This window comes from Anser anser (assembly GCF_964211835.1).
Source record: "Anser anser genome assembly, chromosome: 27".
Taxonomy (NCBI): domain Eukaryota; kingdom Metazoa; phylum Chordata; class Aves; order Anseriformes; family Anatidae; genus Anser; species Anser anser.
Window position 1 is genome coordinate 3,990,848 of NC_139748.1, and position 18,452 is coordinate 4,009,299.

Below are 18,452 nucleotides of genomic sequence, written 5' to 3' on the forward strand. Positions count from 1 at the left end.
GGTGGGAGGGGGCAGCGCGGAGCCGCGGCGCTCGCGCCCCCGCCGCCATTTTGTAGCGGCCGCCGCCGCCTCCCCGGCCCGGCCCGGGATGGCGCCGGGCCCCCGCGGGGAGCCGCCCTCCGCCGCCCCCGGGCCGCTCTGAGGAGCCTCCCCTTCACCCTCATGGAGCCGAGCGGCCGAGAACGGAGCAGCCCCGTGCCGGGGCGAGCCCGCGCCGCTTCCCTGCTGGGTTTCTCCCCGCTTTGGCCCAAGCTGGCCGTGCCCAGCGCGGCCCCCGCCGCCCCCGGGCCGGCCCAGGCCAGCCCGTCCTTCTCGTGGCTGCGCCTCGCCTCGCAGCTCCTCTCGCCGCTGCCCGCCCTCCTTCACCGCCTGCGGCCCGGCCCGGCTCTCAGCAGCGCCCTGTGCCCCGCCACCGGGGCTCCCCCGCCGCCGGAGCCTCTCCCCTCGCTCCGCCGGGCCGAGGAGAAGGGGCAGGAGGGAGCCGGGGGGGTGCGGAGCGGCCCGGCCGCCCTGGCGGCGCGGAGCGGGGATTTTTTTTCCTTCGTTTTGGGAAGCGGCAGCTCCGCCAAGAGCCGCCTGCCCCGGCCGCTGAGCGCCGAGCCCCCCGGCGAGGCCTGGAGGGGCGGCGGGGGGCTGCCCGAGGTGGAGCTGCTCCGGAGCAAGCGGCTCGAGTTCCTCCAGCAGCGGCTCCTCGTCGTGCCCGAGCCCGACCACGGCTACCACAGCCTGGAGGAGGAGCAGCAGCACAGGGGAACCGCCGGGGAGCCGTGGAAGCCGGAGGAGCAGGAGGCGGCGAGGGGCTCCCCTCCCCCGAAAGGGGAGCTTGAGGTGGGAGCTTTGGCCGCAGAGGGCGACGAGGACTCAGAAATCGAGCGAAACCTTCCGATTTCAGCCAGGCCTGCTTGTGCTAATAAGTTGATAGACTATATCCTAGGGGGAACCTCTAGCGGGGAGGAGAGTGCGGGTGATGATGATGATGAGGAAGACTGGGATGATGATGATGATGATGGGTTTGACAGCGAAGGGCTCCTCTCGGATTCAGACGACGGGAGCCAGAGCGGGGAAAGGTTGCACCTCTGGAAGTCCTTCTTCAGCCTGGATCCTTACAACCCGCAGAACTTCACGGCGACCATTCAGACATCTTCCAGCAGTCCAGGAAAGGAGATGCACTGTGGGTCAGATGTGGAAGAGGAGGACGAGGAGGAGGAGGAGGAGGATTCTTCATGGGCAGACTCATCTTCGGGCTCTCCTCACCTCAGTTCTGAAGAGCATGATGAGTGGGAGTGTAGCAGTGTGGATGAGGCAGAAAACTTGAAACTTTGGAACTCATTCTGTACCTCAGACGATCCTTATAATCCTTTAAATTTCAAGGCACCCTTTCAAACAGCAGAGAAGAAAGGGAAGCCTGGCTCAAAAGGAACAGAGGGGCCGAGTTTGGGCACTTCTGAGCATAGTCACTTAACTGTCTGTCGGGTACAGCTGGAAAAACATAACTGTGGGGTCACAGACTTGGTGCAGCATGGCATTCTTTTGGGTGAGAAATGTAGAAGTACCAAGCGGAAAAAGGTATTTTTTTTGTTTTTGTTTTTGTTTGGGATCTGCTAAGTGGTATGTGGGTGGGTGAGGTCATTTGCACCAGGATTCCAGCCGCGGTGGTGGCAGATCATACCCTGTGAGCTTATGGTCTAATTATTTGACTGCAATCAATGTGCCTCATACGTGATGGGAGGCTTTGTAATTCAGTCACACGGGGCACAGAATTTCTTTATGCTTCATTTCTAGACTGGAAGTTGAGCTGCTTTTTAAAGACAGCTTTAGTTCTTTGTTTGCGTTCTAATGTAGCTTCCATCATCAGACGAACAGATGAGAACTGTGATCTAAGTTTTGCCCCTGGAAAGCACCCTTTTCTGTTGTGAATCATGTTGATAAAGTATTTTAGGACTTTTTTTGTGCACAGTGTAACTGAGACTTAAGTGTGGTAAGTATCTAGGAGTGTGTCAAGCCTACTTTTTGAGTTCTAGACAGCAAAAGTCTTTGGGAGTAGGAAGAACTCTTCAGTTTTGGGTTAGCTCATGCTGCAGTAAGCTGTTAAAACTTTCAATAGAAGTGCTTTAACGCTCATAATTCTGATTAAGAGGTTACTTATAATTCAGCAGTCTTTATAAAAAAGGATGTAATGGAACTAGGCTTTTGAATGCTGGCTAGAGGTGTAGCGTGTTTGAAGAGTCGGTGTGTTAAACGTTAGTGCATGTGCTAGGATTCAGGTAAATAAATTTGCCCTCTAAAAGGTTTTGTGATGCTACAGATGGACACAACTGCTTTTCAGACACGAGATATTCCTCTGGGTCTTGCCTGACACTTCATACCTTTGTGTGAGTAATAGCTTGTGATACCAAGTCCCAGGATAATGCCCTGGTGTAACAAGATAGCAACAAAGACAAGTTGTATCCCGCTTTCTTTAGCGTTCTTACAGCACAGATTTTGCTTCCCTGAGAGCCCGGCTTGGACTTCACTTCATACCTGCTCTTGCTGGGGCATGTGGTGGTTACAAACTTAGAAGGTTAACACGAGACAAACCACTGCTTTGCCACCTAAATGGAAAACAGTTTTTGCAAGAGGACCTTTGTATCTGACAGCATGTGTCTGAAATGCTGTGGCACTGGTGAGCCCTGCTGTAAGTTCATGCTGTCATGCCCTAAAATCTCGTTGCGTGGCAGATGTGTACACTTAACAGCACTTCTTGACTGCAGTAATAATGTTTTTAGACTAATTTACAGTAATCGAGTGACACGGTGAAACAACAATGGTCTAGACGCAATATTTAGTGCGTTGTTACAAAATCCGGTAATTGTGCCCAAGGGTATCTTAGACTGATGTAAAAAGGCTGAAAGGTGGTAACGCGCTGAGGGACAGGCTGATGTAACGGCGCCGGGTGCCTGAAGGCAGGTACCTAATTAGGCCTGCCAGCGAAGGGGAGCAGAGGTCGCCGAGCAGTGACCGGCGCCTACCCAGGAAACCTTGGAGTCCTTTGCCCCGCACAGGGCTGTTTCCTCTGTGGCATCGTGCAAACAGCAGCAATATTCGTGTTTGTACAGCCCTAAAGCCTGGGAGTGTTTGTGTCACTCGCGGGATAGCTCGTGTGTTCGCAGTGCATGTGGGGTCTGGTGCCCACGCTTCCCAGACCGCTCGAAGTAATTTGGGGTGGCTGCACTGGAACTGGGTGGCCTCTGGGGTTTGCTTTCAGCACGGTCCCTTGGGGCTCTGCGTCTTCTGGTGGGTATTCCTGTAGGTCACCTCTACTCTAACTCTCACCTTCATGTTTTCTGTGAGGGTTAGAAGGTGGCAGTACCACGCAAAGCCATCTCATCCTACACTTCTCATTATGCTGACATGAACGGGGTGTGAAACCGTGGGTTTCTGTTAATAGAATGCAGGAATAGAGCAGTAAGTGTTTTCTGCCTCCACAGATTCCTTCCTGGTCTTCCTGCAGCAAATTAGAGTATGCTGATATAACTACAGCAGTTTCCTTGTCTTCAAGAATTGGTCCTAGCCTGAGAGTCAAGGGACTTTGACAGCTAGTTAGTTTGTCCTTCGATTTTAAGCCTTTTATGTAGCTAAATAAAAAGCCACTCATAATTCTGCAGGCATCTCAACTAGTTTCTCTTTCTCTTATCACTTGATAAGAGAGAGACTTGAATCTTTATATAGCAGTCAACTAAGTACTGTTGAGTTTAGACCCTGACCCTACAAGGTTTTTCCATTTTCTTAAGAATAATGAAGAGTGGAAAAAATTTGCATTCAGTTTGAAGTGCCCCAACTGACTTCATTTCCTTCCATGAGCTTACCATTGATACTGGCACTGAACAGATGAGTTTGTTCCAGTCATACGGTGATGAGTGTTGATGCCTTAAATGCAGCATAGTAAGATTTCTTATCAGGCACTCAAGTTGACTCACACGATTACTCATTCCACAGAACAATGGCTCTCGCTTTTTGTATGATGTACTAATCAGAAACTGGTTGGTAACATCTAGTCTTAAATGAGTGTTCTGGTATATCCTCCAGAATAACCTGCAGGAACTGTGTCTGTGAGAGGTTAAAGTGGTGCTGGGGGGCTGTTATTTTGCAGGGAGCGTTGTTTGCTCTGATATCAGCCCATCTTAGGCCGCCGTTTAGGGACTACCTGGCAGTCTGAGCACTGCTTTGGGTGGAGGGAGAATCAGCAGCTGCACGTGAGGTTGCTTTTAAACCTGAGAGGTGAAACACACTCCTTCCCTGCTGGTTCAGAGACCTAGCATGAACTGGTAGCACACCTGAGTGTTTGTTGGTATTTTAGACAGCTTTTATTTTTAAGTAATTGTATGTGCAGATGAGGTTTAAGCTCCTTTTGCATGAGTATTTGGCTAACGCTTTGATAAATGGCTTGTCTTTTCCAGGTAACCTTCCTTGAAAAAGTTACTGAGTATTACGTCAGCAGTGAGGAGGATCGGAAAGGACCCTGGGAAGAGCTTGCCCGAGATGGTTGCAGGTTCCAGAAACGTATCCAAGAAACAGAAGAAGCCATAGGGTACTGCTTCACCACAGAGCATAGACAGAGAGTTTTGAATAGACTCCGAGAAACCTACTCCAAGGGGGTTGATCTCTTCTAGCACCTTAAAAGACCTGGTGGTTGTGTGTGACCCGAAGCACTCATCAAAATCTTCAAACCAAGAAGTGGCAGCTGCGTGTGCTGTTTTGAAATGGGGAGAAAAGTGGGATTCTAACACTTTTTCCCAGTTTAATATTCAGCCAACGAATATACCTATGTGTATCCCATTTTTGACATCCAAACAAAACCTTTCGAGTATCAACAAGGGTGAGGGTGGTATAATTGCATTCCTCTTCAGTACCATTTGAGAAACAGACTGCTTTAGGTTAAATCCATTCCAAAAATGCCTTGTCTGCCGTATGTTGAGAAGTGGTGGCTATTCAGTTGGAATTTTGCACTTTGAAAAAGCAAACATATTTTGAAGGAAATATTTATGGAGCTCAGAACCTAGTTATTGCAGTTTTGATTTAAAGTTTGTAAAGGCATGTGCTATTTGTTTGTGGTTCTCCATTTTCTCTAACCTATACAAAAGTCTCCGATTTTGTTAGCTCATGATGTTAACTTTACTGCACAAAGCGGATGCTTTTTGCTTCCTTTTTAAGGTCCCAGTTTTGCGTGCAATCTAATTGTTTGAGTGTCGATGTAATGCTTTGATGTCTTAATATTTCAGTCTAGCACACTGGGGGATTCAGGGGAACTCTGGTGCACTCTAAGCCCTTTGGTTTGTCTTTATTTAAGTAGTACCTTTACCCAGTACTGTTCCAAAGGGTGTTGGCTGCTTGTGCACCAAGCCGCTTTGCTTTCAGGGCAGTGAAAGGCCTCGTCCTGATCAATAATTGAAGCTTCAAGGTACATATCAAAGCTGTGGCTGATGGTCTGAATTGAGATAGCTGCACATGTGGAACTAGGCCGTAGGTCTTTAGGTAATCTCAGAGCAACTTCACCCTAATTGATTCTGCTTCCTGATTGAAGTGGAGTGTTCTTTGTATTTCTTTTATCTGGTACGTGTAAGGAGAATTACCTTTCTGGAAATCTAAGACTACAGAGTGCTATGTTCTTTACCAGAAGCCAGTATTAATACCTCTCTGCGTCTGCACTTTTGTTCATTTGGTACCAAAATAACATTTCACGTTTGGGATCTGAAAGTTGAGGTCCTCGGTGGAAGGAAAACACTCCTTATTTGTGTTTGTAACTTAAAATGTTTAATTGTTTCAGTCAAAATAAAAGAGCAGCACAGTTTGGATATGCATTTGGACCTGGAAGATGTTGTATGGCTGTAACCCAAGCAGGAATGAGGTCATGCAATGGAATAAATACCAGTCAGATCTAAAGAATTCGTATCTGTTTGCAAAAAATGGTGTGAGTAAATGATTTGCTATTTTGTTCATTCAGCTGACTAGGAGTGCCTCTATTTTTGTAAGGAAGAGACCTAGAAACACTTGAAATTTGTCGTCTCATTAATCTCTTCAATTTTGAATTCAAAAGAAGTTATGGATACATGGAGAAAAGAGCTTCCCAAAGCTTTACGGAGTTTTCTGCTTCATCTTGCCATGCTTTTGGCAATTTTAATTGTCTCAAATTTCAGAGCTTTGGGATTTACGCTTTATGGAAAAAGTTCGTTCTTTGGATTTAAAAATTACCTTTCTCTCCTACGTGTTAGAAGTGTTCATTATGAAATTAAGAGAGTTAACTGAGACATAGTAGAGTTGTCACACAAAGTATGGCTGAAACTCAGGCAGCCGTTTGGATTGGCTAATTGAAAGCCATGCAACAATGTTATTTTAATCCCTGTGGAATAAAAAACCACATTCTTTTCTAAAAAAGATTATTTTGGTTGTGAAATCATAAATCATGCCCTTGAATCCTATGGATTAGCTTTCAGTTTTTAGGAGTTAATTTTCCTGTATCGTATTTGATAACAGGTGTTCTGCTGTTTTGTTTAGGGAAAAGCACGCAGGATGATTAATGTGTTAGAATTAGAGAAAAATTGTTGACATATGGTCCTAGCGTGACTGATAAGTAAAAATGCTGTTTGTTGCTCTTGGTAAAATATACGAGAGCTTTTTTCCATGACACTCCGAGTTTATTTGGTCTTGTAAAGCTTGCTGCTGCTTCAGTTACTCTGGTTAACTTGGTGTAGTGGTGTTCATAAAAAAAAAACTCTAGGGTGATGTGAATTAACACCTGCAGACACCGATCAACTTTTTGCAGAGGCTTGGGAAAGGCTACAGCTGGAAATGAACAGAATTGACAAATTATCTACAAGCTAGGTTGAAAACTGTTCCTTCCAAAAGTACTTCTGATATCTGAGATTATTTTTTTTCAACCTGCAGTGTATCAAGCGCTCTGTTCTAAAACTTCTGATTCTCAGAGAAACGTGCCTGCTCGGGTAAGTTTTTTCCCTCCTCTCAAACCTCATACTTCCAGAGTATCCAGTGGTGGTAGGAAGTTATTCTAACACTAAATTTATGAGCAAGCTAATTTTTTTTTGTCACCATTTTCCCTATAACATACCTTAAAGTTGTCTTACCGGATGTGTACATGTGCGTTTGGAGTGAAACATAAAAAATAATACTTGTTGAACTTTAAATCAAAACTGTAATTATCAGATTTTATTTTTGTATAATTTAGAGAAAGTTAGAAAACCTTCAACATTGGCTTTATACAGATTTTAATTGATTTGTGTCGAGTTTGTTGGGTTTTTTATATCTAAAGTTATATTTCTGTACATAACAAAACTATTCAGAACTAATCTGTAAATTGTAATAAAGATATTTGCAAGATAATGGTGTGCTGTTCTTTTCTTTGGAAGAGCTGATGGGAGACGTCGTGTAACGGTGCTGAAGCCCAACTCGTGCCCATGTATTTCGCTTTGAGAATGTTAAATGCTTTGTCAGAATTGGTGTTACAGAGGTGGTAGTAATTTGGGAGCAGGCTGTAAGCTCTGAACCAGTAACTGCGTGACTGTAAGGGCTCCTGTACTGATGGAGCTTTTAAATTGACCCAAAATGTGCAATTGCTCGTGTTCACGTTGGGTGTTGGCTTGGTGTAAGCGGAGGTGCTAACGTTTTGTTGCTCTAATTGACAAAGAATACTGTAGATTTGCTTTGCTTACTGGTTAGCACAACTGTGTAACTATGATTACTGTGTGGTTTTGAAGGTTTTCTTCTTTTTTTCCTGAAGCACTTCCAAGTTTCTGCACTGAAATAAATCTGAGGCGTCACCTTGTGAGTAGAAGTGACCTGAGGCTGCAGAACATCTGATCCTTCTTTAATTAGAAGAGCCTAAACACTTCTGTATTTTGCTGCATAGTGTTGGACGTTAGCACAGTGAATCATTTATTCTCTTATGTTGCAATGAACTAAGAACAAAATGCTTTTGAGGAGCTCAGGATAGGTGAGAGCACAGGAAGGTGGCGATGTCCAGTGACACCTAGTGCTGCACGGCATTACCTGCCATAACTGGTTTTAAAGAAGGACCTGGCTTTATGTAAACCAGGATCTGTCACTCCACGCTTTTAGGTCAGGAAATTTGTTAGGATAGTGGGCATTTTCACCACAAGAAAGAAGACTTAGTGGGATGTGAGGCTGGCCAGGCGGGGTGGGAGGATTTTGGCCGGAGCCGCTGCTGACGAGCATCCTCCTGACGTCCCTGGTGGCTGCGCTCCTCACCGGACGCATCACGGCACGGGAATGTCTGGAATGAGTTGAAGGGCCTGGGGTTGGTCACACCTCTTTAGAGCAGTGTTTTAGGGTGAGAACTCCCAACTTGCTGGCTGCTTAGTTTATGCCTTAAGGAAAAATGCTGCTTAGAGCTAATTCTGGAATAACCCGAGAGGTGGTATTTGTTCTGTCTTGTAGCACAAGCCATCTTTCGCTGTATTCTTGCATCTTTTCCAGGCACTTCTAGGATCACCCTAGCCCTGTATTTGTTTCTGGAACAGCATTGGGGTACAAAACTGCTGAGCTAAACAAGGAAAAACATTCTGGGAACTGCAAGGAGTACTCAGTAATCCCACATTCAGTAGCTGAATATAATGAGCAAACCTACGTAATTACTGGGAACTACAGCAGTTTTCTAAAGTCGCATTCACCTGTTCTGCTGGCTCTAAAATCTGCCTTAAATGAGCATTGTAATTTCCTTTTATTCAGTGTGATGGCTTAAAGAAATGCAGTTAGTGTGCTAAATGAAGGCTTCTGTGGATCTGGCAGTGCATCAAGATGCCATCTGGAACGTAGAAATCCTGCTGGGGTTTCTTTATCAGCGCTGAAGTCTGCAGTTGGAGTTTGGTTGACAATTTATCTGCGTTAGAGTAGAACAGTTCTTGCTCTGGGAGCTGTATCTTCTCCATGGGACTTAAGAACTTGTTTGTCAGCAAAGCACATGGGGAGTAAATAAGCTGCTATTTTTGTAGTCGGTAGTGACTGCATCCACTGAAATGTCATTTGCAAATTAATACAGCTGCAGAGCTGGTTTGGTCCCACAAAAGCAAGTTTCTTCCGAAACTTAGAGGCAAGAGAAGGCAATGACGACTGCAGAGGGGTTGTGAATCACGGTGATTGCAATTCTGGGGAAAGCCCAGCGCTCTTCAGCTGCACGGCCGCGAACTGATGGACTGTGCCTTGGATATAACCCAGGGTCTCTGTGGTGTTGGCGAAATGTCTTGTGAAAGATGCCCATTAGTCTTGTGGGTATAAGGTATTAGAGGCCATTAGGAGTAGGCATCCATCTGCCCCTGCTGCTAATGGTCGAGCCTGTTAGCAATAAAAACATTTGCTGCTTTGTGTAGCCCTTCCAGCTGTACAAGCACATCGTACACTCGTTGCTTTCTCTGCCTGCTCTCAGGATGGCACACAGCGCTTTGCTAGACATCGGACACATCTTCCATTTTTCCTCTTTCAATCAGTAGGTGCTGCTTTTAGCAAAAGAAAAAAACAAAACAAAACACACAAACAGATGTAGAAATGTGCTGTTTGGTGTAAGCAGTTCCACTGTGACAGGCTGGATGTGAAGCTTTGGGGTGAGAAAGAGTAAGAAAGGAGGTCTTTATCAGCACAGCTTCCTGGTTCAATATGCAAACTTGGTTTTGTGCTGGCTCCCCAGCTCTAAAACGAAGCTGTTGAGGACCAGTTCCTGCTGTTTCTTCCACACACGCAGTCTGAACAGCTCCGGGTGGCACTATTTTAAGCTGAATCCCAAAGCCTGTCTGCAGAGAAGAGAGCTGCCATGAAAAAGAGCCAATGCATATACAGCAGCATCAGGAGAAAACTAGGACCTTGATGTTCCGTGCGTCTGGGGAGGTTTGTGTAATAGGACGAGCACGTTTAAAATTACCCCGGCCCAGCTGCTCCCACCCCACCGGCTGCGTGACGGCCCCGCGTGAGCTTGTCTGCACCCTGTGGGCAGTGCTGGGCAGCTTGCTTCCCCGAGGCTGGAAGCTGAGGCAGCTCGTCGGGAAGGAAACAGCTCCAGCCTCGAAGCTTTTTGCATGCAGGGAGCAGCCTTCGGCCGAGAGCAGCTGGGACGAGGTCCCAGGCCTCTCGCACACCGTGCCAGGAAGGGACAAAGCCGCAGCGGGGGCTCGCGCCGTGGCTGCGTTCAGCACCTTTCCCCCTTCGTGGGCACTCACCAGGCTGCTTATTTTAAGCTTGCTGCTTCGGGTTGTGTTCCAGCTCAGATAATTTAGACCAGATCTGAGGTTAAGGCTTCTGGCGAGGGGGAAGCACGAGCAGATTAAAGAGGTTTCACTTTCAGAGCTGGGGGTGTTTTGCTGGCCCCTCTCCATGCCTCCTCCAGTGCAGGCTGGTGGGAGCTGCAGTAACAAGCCTTACACGAGCTCGGAGAGCCTGGGGTAGGTCTGGGAGCTGCTGCTTGCCGTGCCAGACGTTAAACGCGTTGCTCAGAGTGGCTGTAAGAGGCTGTTAAACATCTGCTTGCAATCTCGCTGTCTGGGCTCCGTCACGCCAGCCGGGTAGGACCCACCGAGCTGCACCCACGAGCGCTCCCAGCAACGGCGTTCGCTGGCCCCGTTTATCAAATTAGGAGCACTTTGCAGCCAGGCACAAGGAGCACGAAGCCATTAGCCTCTCTGCTCCGCTTCTCCCTCCTGCTTGAGGGGGTTCCTGGCCTCACCACGGGAGCTGGGAGCACCAAGAGAGCAGTGCGCTCCCGCTGCCCGTGGGCGCACAACGAGGTGGCTCCGGTGAGATGGTGACCGTGTCCTCGGCCTGGCTCTGCGCAACCTTGGAGCAATTAGCTGAGCACCGTGTAATGAGGTGCTGGGAGAGAGCAGATGAGGATCCAGGGGACGGGCTGCAGCGGTTCCTTCGCCAAGGGTGAAGCTGGGGAGGGACCCGCGCTGCTGCGGCTGCGTTTCTGGAAGGAGCTGGAGAAAAGCTGCTGTCCAGGAGGTGGTGCCAGAACCGTACCGCAGCACCCGCAGCCCTGGCACGCTGCCCTCGGCTCTCACCCACTGCCTCACCTCTCGGCAGGGCAGGGCGCGAAGGTGAAGCTGGGGCCGGTGCCACAAGCCAGCCCTTTCTAAGCCAGCCCTTTCTTTGCAGAACCACCCGGCTTGGCGGCATTCCTCACGTCTGACTTGCGAGGGCTCCACGCAGGAAACTTCTCAAGCCTTCATTTATCTTCCCCCAAAAGGGCAAGTCGCCCTCAGCGAGCGTGGAGCTGGGTGTCAGACCGCAGCTAACGCCAGACGGCCTCTTAAGCAACAATTAAGCCCCGGCGGTGCCGGTGTCACCTCATTGCTCACCCAGCACGGCCCTTTTCCGCGTGCTTTGCTTCCCTTTTGCTTTTGTTCTCCCCGTGATCCCTGCCACCGTGGCTTGAAGAGAAGGCTCGGCACCAGGCACGTAGCAGGAGGTGTCCGCCGGTGGCTGCTCTGCGGGGCTGGGCAAGCGAGGTCCTTCCACCCAAAGCAGCGTCACCCAAAGCAGCATCACCCAAAAGCTGTTCCCGAACGCGCAGCCTCCCTGCAGCGGGCTGTGGGCTTTTCAGGGGCTGTCCTCTGCAGAGGACTGATGCTACAAGCAAGTAAATCCACAGGGCTTTCTTCTCCATCTCCTCCATAGGCCTGGTCCCGGTACAAATCCCTTTCGGCACTGGTGTGCAGGGCTACAGAGGTAGTGAACGTGGGATTTGGCTCTCGGGATGGTCCCATAGGAGATTGGGAATTCCCTGCTAAAGGATGGATGCGGTGCACGGGGCAGAGGTGGCGATGCCTGGTGCTGGGGGGGGGACCCCTGGACCACCTGTGGAAACATAAGAAACGAGCATTTTTCCCAAAGAAAACGTCGGTGTGCGTCTGCTTGCTCCTAACCTGTGTGGCAACGAATGAGGAGCTTTTAAAAGGGTTTAAAACCAAATGAAAACAACAAGCCCTGCTGGTATTTCCCCTTTGAATTTCCATTGGATTAAGTTATAAAGAAATGGGGAAAAGTTCTCTTGTGGAAAACAATAAAAGCTGATTTATTTACCTGGCAGAACAGAGCCGGGAGCTGCTCGGGATTCTTGGCTGAAGGTCCGGCACAGCCCTCCAGCAGCCTCCACGGCGCTCACCCCTGGGCTCGAGCAGCTCCTGCTCGCTTCTAGCATCTGATTTCCTACAACAGTCCTGGTTGGATGAGCCCATAATTGCCACAAATGACCCCAAAATGAATAAGGGGGGTCCTGATGATACCCATGGCCAGGGAAACGCATCCCTCCCTGGGGGTTACGGAGAAGGAAGAAAATCTTTGAGGATCTTTGAGCTTATCTCGCATGGACCCTGACCACAACATCCCCCTGAGGGACATGCAAGGGTGATTCTGCAGTAACTGGGGAGATTTCGCCCTGGGCTTGTATTAAGTGCCGTGCCCTGCGAGCTCTTAGCCCCATAGCTGCAGAGCAAGCCTCTTCGGGTCTGCTGCTCCTAAAGTTTCTGTTCCGTGTCTGTAGAGATGAATGGACACCGGCTTTGAAAGCTCTCGGTCCTGAAAGCTGCAATGGAGAGAGCTCCGGGCACCCTCGGTGCCTCTGCAGCAGTGCCGGGAGCCGTGCCCGGAGCTGCTGGGGGATGCAGGTCACTGCAACGTCCGCGCCGAGGACTAATCCCCTGCGAGCAGTGAGTCAGGTTGGAGGATACTCTGAGTAAACGAAACTGCGGCAAGTGGCCGCTGGGACGGGCTGGCTGGGAGGCAGCTTTGCTTTCAGGAGCGCCCTCGTCATCCCCAGAGCCTCCCCGAGAGCTGGAATGGGATTAGGGCAGTTTAGGGACCGACCTCTCGCCGCGTTTTGACTTTGTGAAACTCTTCCTGCCTTGAGCCAGCTTGGGCCATCTCCCGGCACAGGGCTGACGATGGGGTGCCCCATTATTAAAAAAAAAAAACACGATGGGAACAATTTAACGTGGCTGCGTGGTCCCAGGGGACGGGTTGTCCTGCGATGAAGCAGCACCACACCAAGCCAGCACGGAGCCCCGGCTGCATTTTGGCTCCCCCGGGGCCACACCATGACCCCCCTGATGTCAGGGCACATCGTGGTGCCAGAGCCCGTGGAGCTGCCCCGTGGGGTCCGTGGCGGGGCCGGGGTGGCCGATGGGGCCGTGATAAGGGTGGTGACGCCCCGACCTCGCTCGCGTGGCCGGGAGCTACTGGGGCAGGCGCGGCGTAACGCTATCCCTGGGGCTCAGCCCGAATTTGGGCAAGAAGCCCAATCCTGCAACAAGGCAACGTGTCGCTGTCGTGGTGCTTTGCATCCAGGTGTTTCTCCCATGAAATGGAGCCTGCCCCGGTGAAACGGTGCCGGGGACGGGAGCATCATCCCCTGCCCCGCCGTGGTCCCGTTGCTCTCCCGGTGGGCTCCCTGGGTGCGTTTTTCTCACCCAGGTATTCAAAGAATTATAGGAAAATCCTTCCCAAGGCTTTGGGTGAAGTGGTTTCCCAAATCCTGGCAGGGAACAGCTCTGAAGTGAGGACTGTGCTTAAGCTCAGCAGAAGAAGCTCCTTCGGGGACCAGCTCCTGCCTTTTCCTCTCGGGCCCCTCCTGAGCAAGCGCCTTCCTTCCTCCTTGTGCCATGAGAAACTTGGACAAGGCGCCGCTGAGACACGAGGGCAATTGCCTCCTTCACAGTCACCCAGCCCAGGTGCCTCCCAGACCCCACCTTTCCCCTTAAAAGACATTTAATTGATGGCTAAGAACAAGCAGAGAGAAAATACCCACTGGGCAGCTCCGAAAGCGCTGCAGATAATCATCAGGGTGCCCTACATACTGCCTCTGCTTGGCTGCGAGATCAGACGGCGAGAAGAATTTGACATTGTTTAAAATGAACAGGAGAGGGAAGGAACAACTCCATAATTACTCACCCGGAGTTAATTGACGGTAATTACACTGAGTAGGCAGGGGAGGAAGCTGCGATGGGCTAGCCCCGCAGAGTCATCCGGGGAGCCGTGCCTGCTCCGCTGCCGCGCAGGTGCCCTCTGAACCCCGGCTCGCGGGCGAGGTGGCAGCCTGGCTCCGAGGGGGTTAACTTGATGGGTTTGGTTTTCTTTTTTTCTTTTTTTTTTTCTTCCTCTTCCCTCCTTGGTTATTTGCAGCAAACAGAGCCCGGGTGGAAGGTCTGAGCTGAGCAAGTGTTTGCTCGGGGGGGGGACCGGGAGCTGGCTCGCGCTTCCCGAGCCGCGCGGGGAGCGGAGGACGGGGCTGCCCCGCGCCCGCTGGCCCCGATGGCCGATGACATCGAGTGGCTGGACCTGCCGGGCAGGTGGACCTACGGCGTCTGCGGGGACGGGCGCATCTTCTTCATCAAGTACGGGCCTGCCTGGTGGGACCTGGGGTGCCAAGGGGACGGGGCTGGGGACGGGGCGCGGTGGGCAGGCGGGGGCTGCGCTCCTGGCTTGGCACACGGCCGGGGGGGCTGCAGGGGGTGGGGGGTTTAATCCAGGCTGGGAGCAAGGGGTCCTGCCTGCTGCAAGCCTCGGTGTCCAGCTGCTTTCTTATCACTTGTGGTCATCTCTGCTTGCTCCCCTTTTCTCCCTTCTCAGGGCTGGCTGCTGTCCCGGCCGCTGCCTGGTGGATGCCGTTCGTCTCTTTCCCTAAAATCTGCTCCTTTCCTTTCCTTTGGCTGGAAAAGTTTCTTGTGTTGCCAAGCCCCCGCCCTGGCAAAGGGCCTCCCCGAGCACCCCGCAGTGCTCACTGCCCCCCCTTGTCTTTCACAGCGACGAGACCAAGTCCACGAGCTGGGTGCACCCCAGCACGGGTTACTCCGTCCAGAGCGGGCACTTCTCCTGCGCCGGTAAGGGACGGGCCCCGGCTCCCCGTGCGTGCCCCCTGCCCTCTCTCAGGGCGGCTGGAGGCGTGTGGTGAAACGCTCCAGAAATGCCTTGGAGCCCCCCGAGCAGCTGGGCGAGCAGGGGTGGGTTTTGGGGGGAGACTTGGAAAGAGGTGCGAGGCGATGCCGCATTTCTTGGGGACGCACGAGCCTCTGTAACCCCTGCGGTGGGGTTGGAGAGGTGTTCCTGGGGGGGTCTTAAGGGCTCCCTTCTGCAGAAAGACTCCCTGCAGTCTCTGAAACCCACGGCTGGTGGGACAGGGACCCAACGCCCCCCTCTCGTGCAATACCCGAAGCAGCAGTGGCGATGCAGGTGGGGGTGAGGAAGGCTGACCGCCACTTCTGCTGTGTCCTTCCAGGGCTGCCCCGAGGCTGGGAGGTGGACACCACGCTGCACGGGGGCTTCTACTTCATCAAGTAAGTGACACGGGATGGGGGGAGGCACTCTCTCCCGTGTTCAAGTGCTGTTTGCAGCCTCGGAGGACGCTGCTCCCCACCTGCCTCTGCCCGGAGCAGGGTGCTGGGCTAGCAGATGCGGGGTTTGTCCTGCAGCCTTTGGGGTGCCGCTCCTCCTGGTCTTACCTAGACCATAGCAAAACGCCTGCCAGCGCAGCACGGGCTGGTTTAATCCACGTGGAGTGCCAGGGCGTGTGGTTTGGGAGGTTTTTGAGATATCTCTTGCTGGAGGATGGGGTTGGGGTCTGCGCCGCTGGTGTGTGCCGAGGCGTGAGATGGGAGCGGGGCGGGTGGGTGCCCGTGGCTCGTCCCACGCTGCTGTGGCTGTGGCAGTCCCACAGGTACCAGCAGCTGGAAAAAAAGCAGAGCTGTGGCCTTTCTTCCCCAACTCTCTGGCTCGGGGATGGCAGTGCTGCAGCGCCTGTACTCCTGCAGACGGAGGTTTCCTCTCTGCAAAGTGCAGACGTCTCCTTTTGTGCTCCCCTCGCCACAGCAGCCACCCAAGGGCTCTCGGCGGAGGCAGCAGGACCTGCTCCGTGCCTGGCCCTGCGCTGCAGGCAGCTCCCGAACCACGTCCCTATTTTGGATGCAAATGTCTCTTCTGAGAGCTTGGGGAGCTTGGGGACATGGGGGCGAGCCAGGCAGACCCCTGCCCTGCACCAGGCACTGCCTCTGCCCTTGGGGAGGGTCCCCAGAGCCCAAGGGGGGGATCCTCCAGGACACTGCCCCTGCAGAGGGGAGCTTGGTGCTCCCAAGCTGGCTGTGCTCACTGGGGATGAGCTTCAGGATCTGGCCCAGAGCCCTTCCCTCTTTCACGTTGCCCCGTGCCCCCTCCCTGCCTCCATCCCCAGAGCCTGGACCCTCGCGGGGTGACGGAGGTGTCTAGACGGCCTGGGGCTGTCTCGCCTCGAGCAGGGCTCCAGGTGAGGTGAGGGCACCTCAGCCAGGACCTTTGAGCCCGTCCCTATCTGCCGGGCGTGCTGCGTGCTCAGACCGCGCTGACATCCCCAGGTGGGCTGAGGGCTGGAGCCAAGCGCCGCGCTTATCCGGCCCCGTCCGCCGAGCGCAGCCGAGGTGTCCTGGAGCCAGCCCGGGCCCTGAACAACGCCGGGAGCGGGGCTGGCTCAGGGAGGGCCGTGCTGGCGAACCTCCCGTCCGGGTCTGAGCGTCTGCGAGGAGCCGTCCTCCCCGCCGTGGCCGCGTGCTCGACGTGCTGCTCGTGGCCCTGGTTCCCCACACACCACGGCAGCGAGGGGGTGGGGGTGCCGGGGCTGCCAGCGAGGGGCTGCGACCCCAGGGGCTCCCCCCGGCTTGGCTGTGCCAGCTCCTGCCCTTTGCAGGAGCACCCAGGAGGTGGCAGTGGGGCTGGCGTGGCCGCGGGTGCCCTGCACGTTGCTGCACACATGCACTGGGTCTGGTTCCGGGGACGGGGCTGCTTCATTGCTGCGGTGGCCGGGGGCTCAGCGCGACGCTGGGGGGGCTCGGCGTGACACTGGGTGGGCTCCCACCCGTGCCAGCCCTGGGTACGGGAGGGCAGCGCCCAGCCCCTGCCTTGCCGAGTGCTCCTCCTGTGGGTAAGTGCGGCTACAAAGGGCCCTTTTCCACCCCGCTCCTGCCTCCGGCTCTCTGCCCGGATGGTGCCAGCAGAAGAAAAGGCCCCGCTGTGTCTGCGCCTTCGGGCTCTGCGACGGGGCCGGGGACAGGCAGAGCAGCGCCGGGTGGCTTCGGTCCCTGTGCAGGGGGGTAGGGAACAAATAACACGTGTTGCTGTGCCCTGCCCCGGGCTGGGGGGGGGGGGGGGGGTCCCACAAGAGCCCCCTTTGCTCATGTGCTTCCTGGGCTGTTTGATGGCTCTCGGGGATGGCTGGGGGCTGCGGGACCCCCGCAGTGAGCCTGGGCTGGCTGGGGAGCAGGCGGGTGCCTGGGGACAGGGACCAGGGAGGGGGGAGGACTCGCAGGCACAGAGTGGGGTCCCTGCGCTTGGGAGGGTGATGGGAAAATGCAGGATGCGGGGCATCCAGCGAAAGCCCCCCCCCAGCCCCTAACGCCTTGTGGCTAATGGTGGGATTATAGGATTGAGGGCGGCTGTGGGGTTTTCCTATCCAGAGGGCCCCCTCCCACCCCACGCCAGCCCAGATGTGTGGCACACGAGGGGTCCCTGCACGCTGCGGGGTCTGAGCCCCCGGGCTGGGTGCGGGCAGGGTCCCGGCTGCGGTGCCTGGCGGCTGTGGCCAGCAGAAGTAGGGCAGTGCCGTGGATCGGGGCACGGTGCCATCGCTGTAGGGCTGCAGCTCTGTGATCACGCAGCTCTGCTGCCCTGCTGCTGGGGGCTGGGGGCTGAGCGGGGCTGGGGAAGGGGCCTTGGGGCCGTGGAGCAGTTTGTTGGTGCCCCAGGGGACCCCCCGTGGTTGCTGTTTTGCCACCCATCCTCTGGGCACCCCCCCCCCAGGGTGCTCTCCGTGGGGTACAGAGCCTGGGGGTGCTCCTGACCCCCCTGCAGCGGGTCCCATGGGCTGTGTGTGTGCAGATGGGGTCCCCCACCCCAAGAGATGCAGGATGGGGGGGGGGGGGGGTGAGTGTACCCCCCTAATTCAAGGATGCAGAGGGGACACAGCCCTGGCTGTCCCCCCATCCAGGCAGGGAGCGAGGTCCTGGCTGCGCCCCCGAGCGATGCAGGGTGGCAGCAGGACCCCTTCTGCTCCCCCAGCACCGGGGGGGGGTCCCAGTGTACCCCCCCAACCCCTTCCCCAAATGACACGGGGGGGGGGGGTGGGCAGCAGGGCCCAGGCCCCCCTCGGGGTGATGCCTCGGTGCGGTGCGGCCCCCCGGGGTGATGCCGGGGGGAGCCGTGCGGTGGCTGCGGGGGTGTCCGTGCGAGCCCCCCCGCGTTGCTCGGTGCCAGCCCAGCATCACGTGCTGCTCGGCGGCCCCCGAGCATGCCCAGCTCCTGCTCTCGCTCCCGCTCGGGCTCGGGCTGCGGCTCCAGCTCGGGCTGGGGCTGAGCGGGAGGATGCTGAGCCCCTAGGCGGCGGGGGGGCCCTGGCCGCTGCCCACCCCGCACGGTGAGTGCCCCCAGGGCTGCCTCCC

At 54.2% G+C, this 18,452-nt stretch overlaps 2 protein-coding genes across 5 annotated transcripts in view; both read left to right on the forward strand.

Annotated features, from left to right (window-relative positions):
- The first annotated feature begins 1 nt into the window (after position 1).
- Positions 2-7,374, forward strand: PPP1R15B (protein phosphatase 1 regulatory subunit 15B). The gene is made up of 2 exons (XM_083812642.1): positions 2-1,566; positions 4,437-7,374. The coding sequence occupies exons 1-2, from the start codon at positions 163-165 to the stop codon at positions 4,647-4,649; spliced, it is 1,617 nt and encodes a 538-aa protein (XP_083668768.1). The 5' UTR covers positions 2-162; the 3' UTR covers positions 4,650-7,374.
- Positions 7,375-13,844: 6,470 nt separating this feature from the next.
- Positions 13,845-18,452, forward strand: part of PLEKHA6 (pleckstrin homology domain containing A6) — a 50,164-nt gene continuing 45,556 nt past the window's right edge. Inside the window, exons 1-3 of one of the 4 annotated variants that reach the window (XM_083812629.1) lie at positions 13,845-14,387; positions 14,797-14,873; positions 15,269-15,326. In XM_083812629.1, the coding sequence (XP_083668755.1) occupies positions 14,305-14,387; positions 14,797-14,873; positions 15,269-15,326 (218 nt within the window). In that variant the 5' untranslated portion in view covers positions 13,845-14,304. Of the gene's footprint in view, positions 14,388-14,796; positions 14,874-15,268; positions 15,327-18,211; positions 18,428-18,452 lie in introns of those variants that run through there. The other 3 variants (XM_083812622.1, XM_083812619.1, XM_083812616.1) reach the window with 3 other exon arrangements.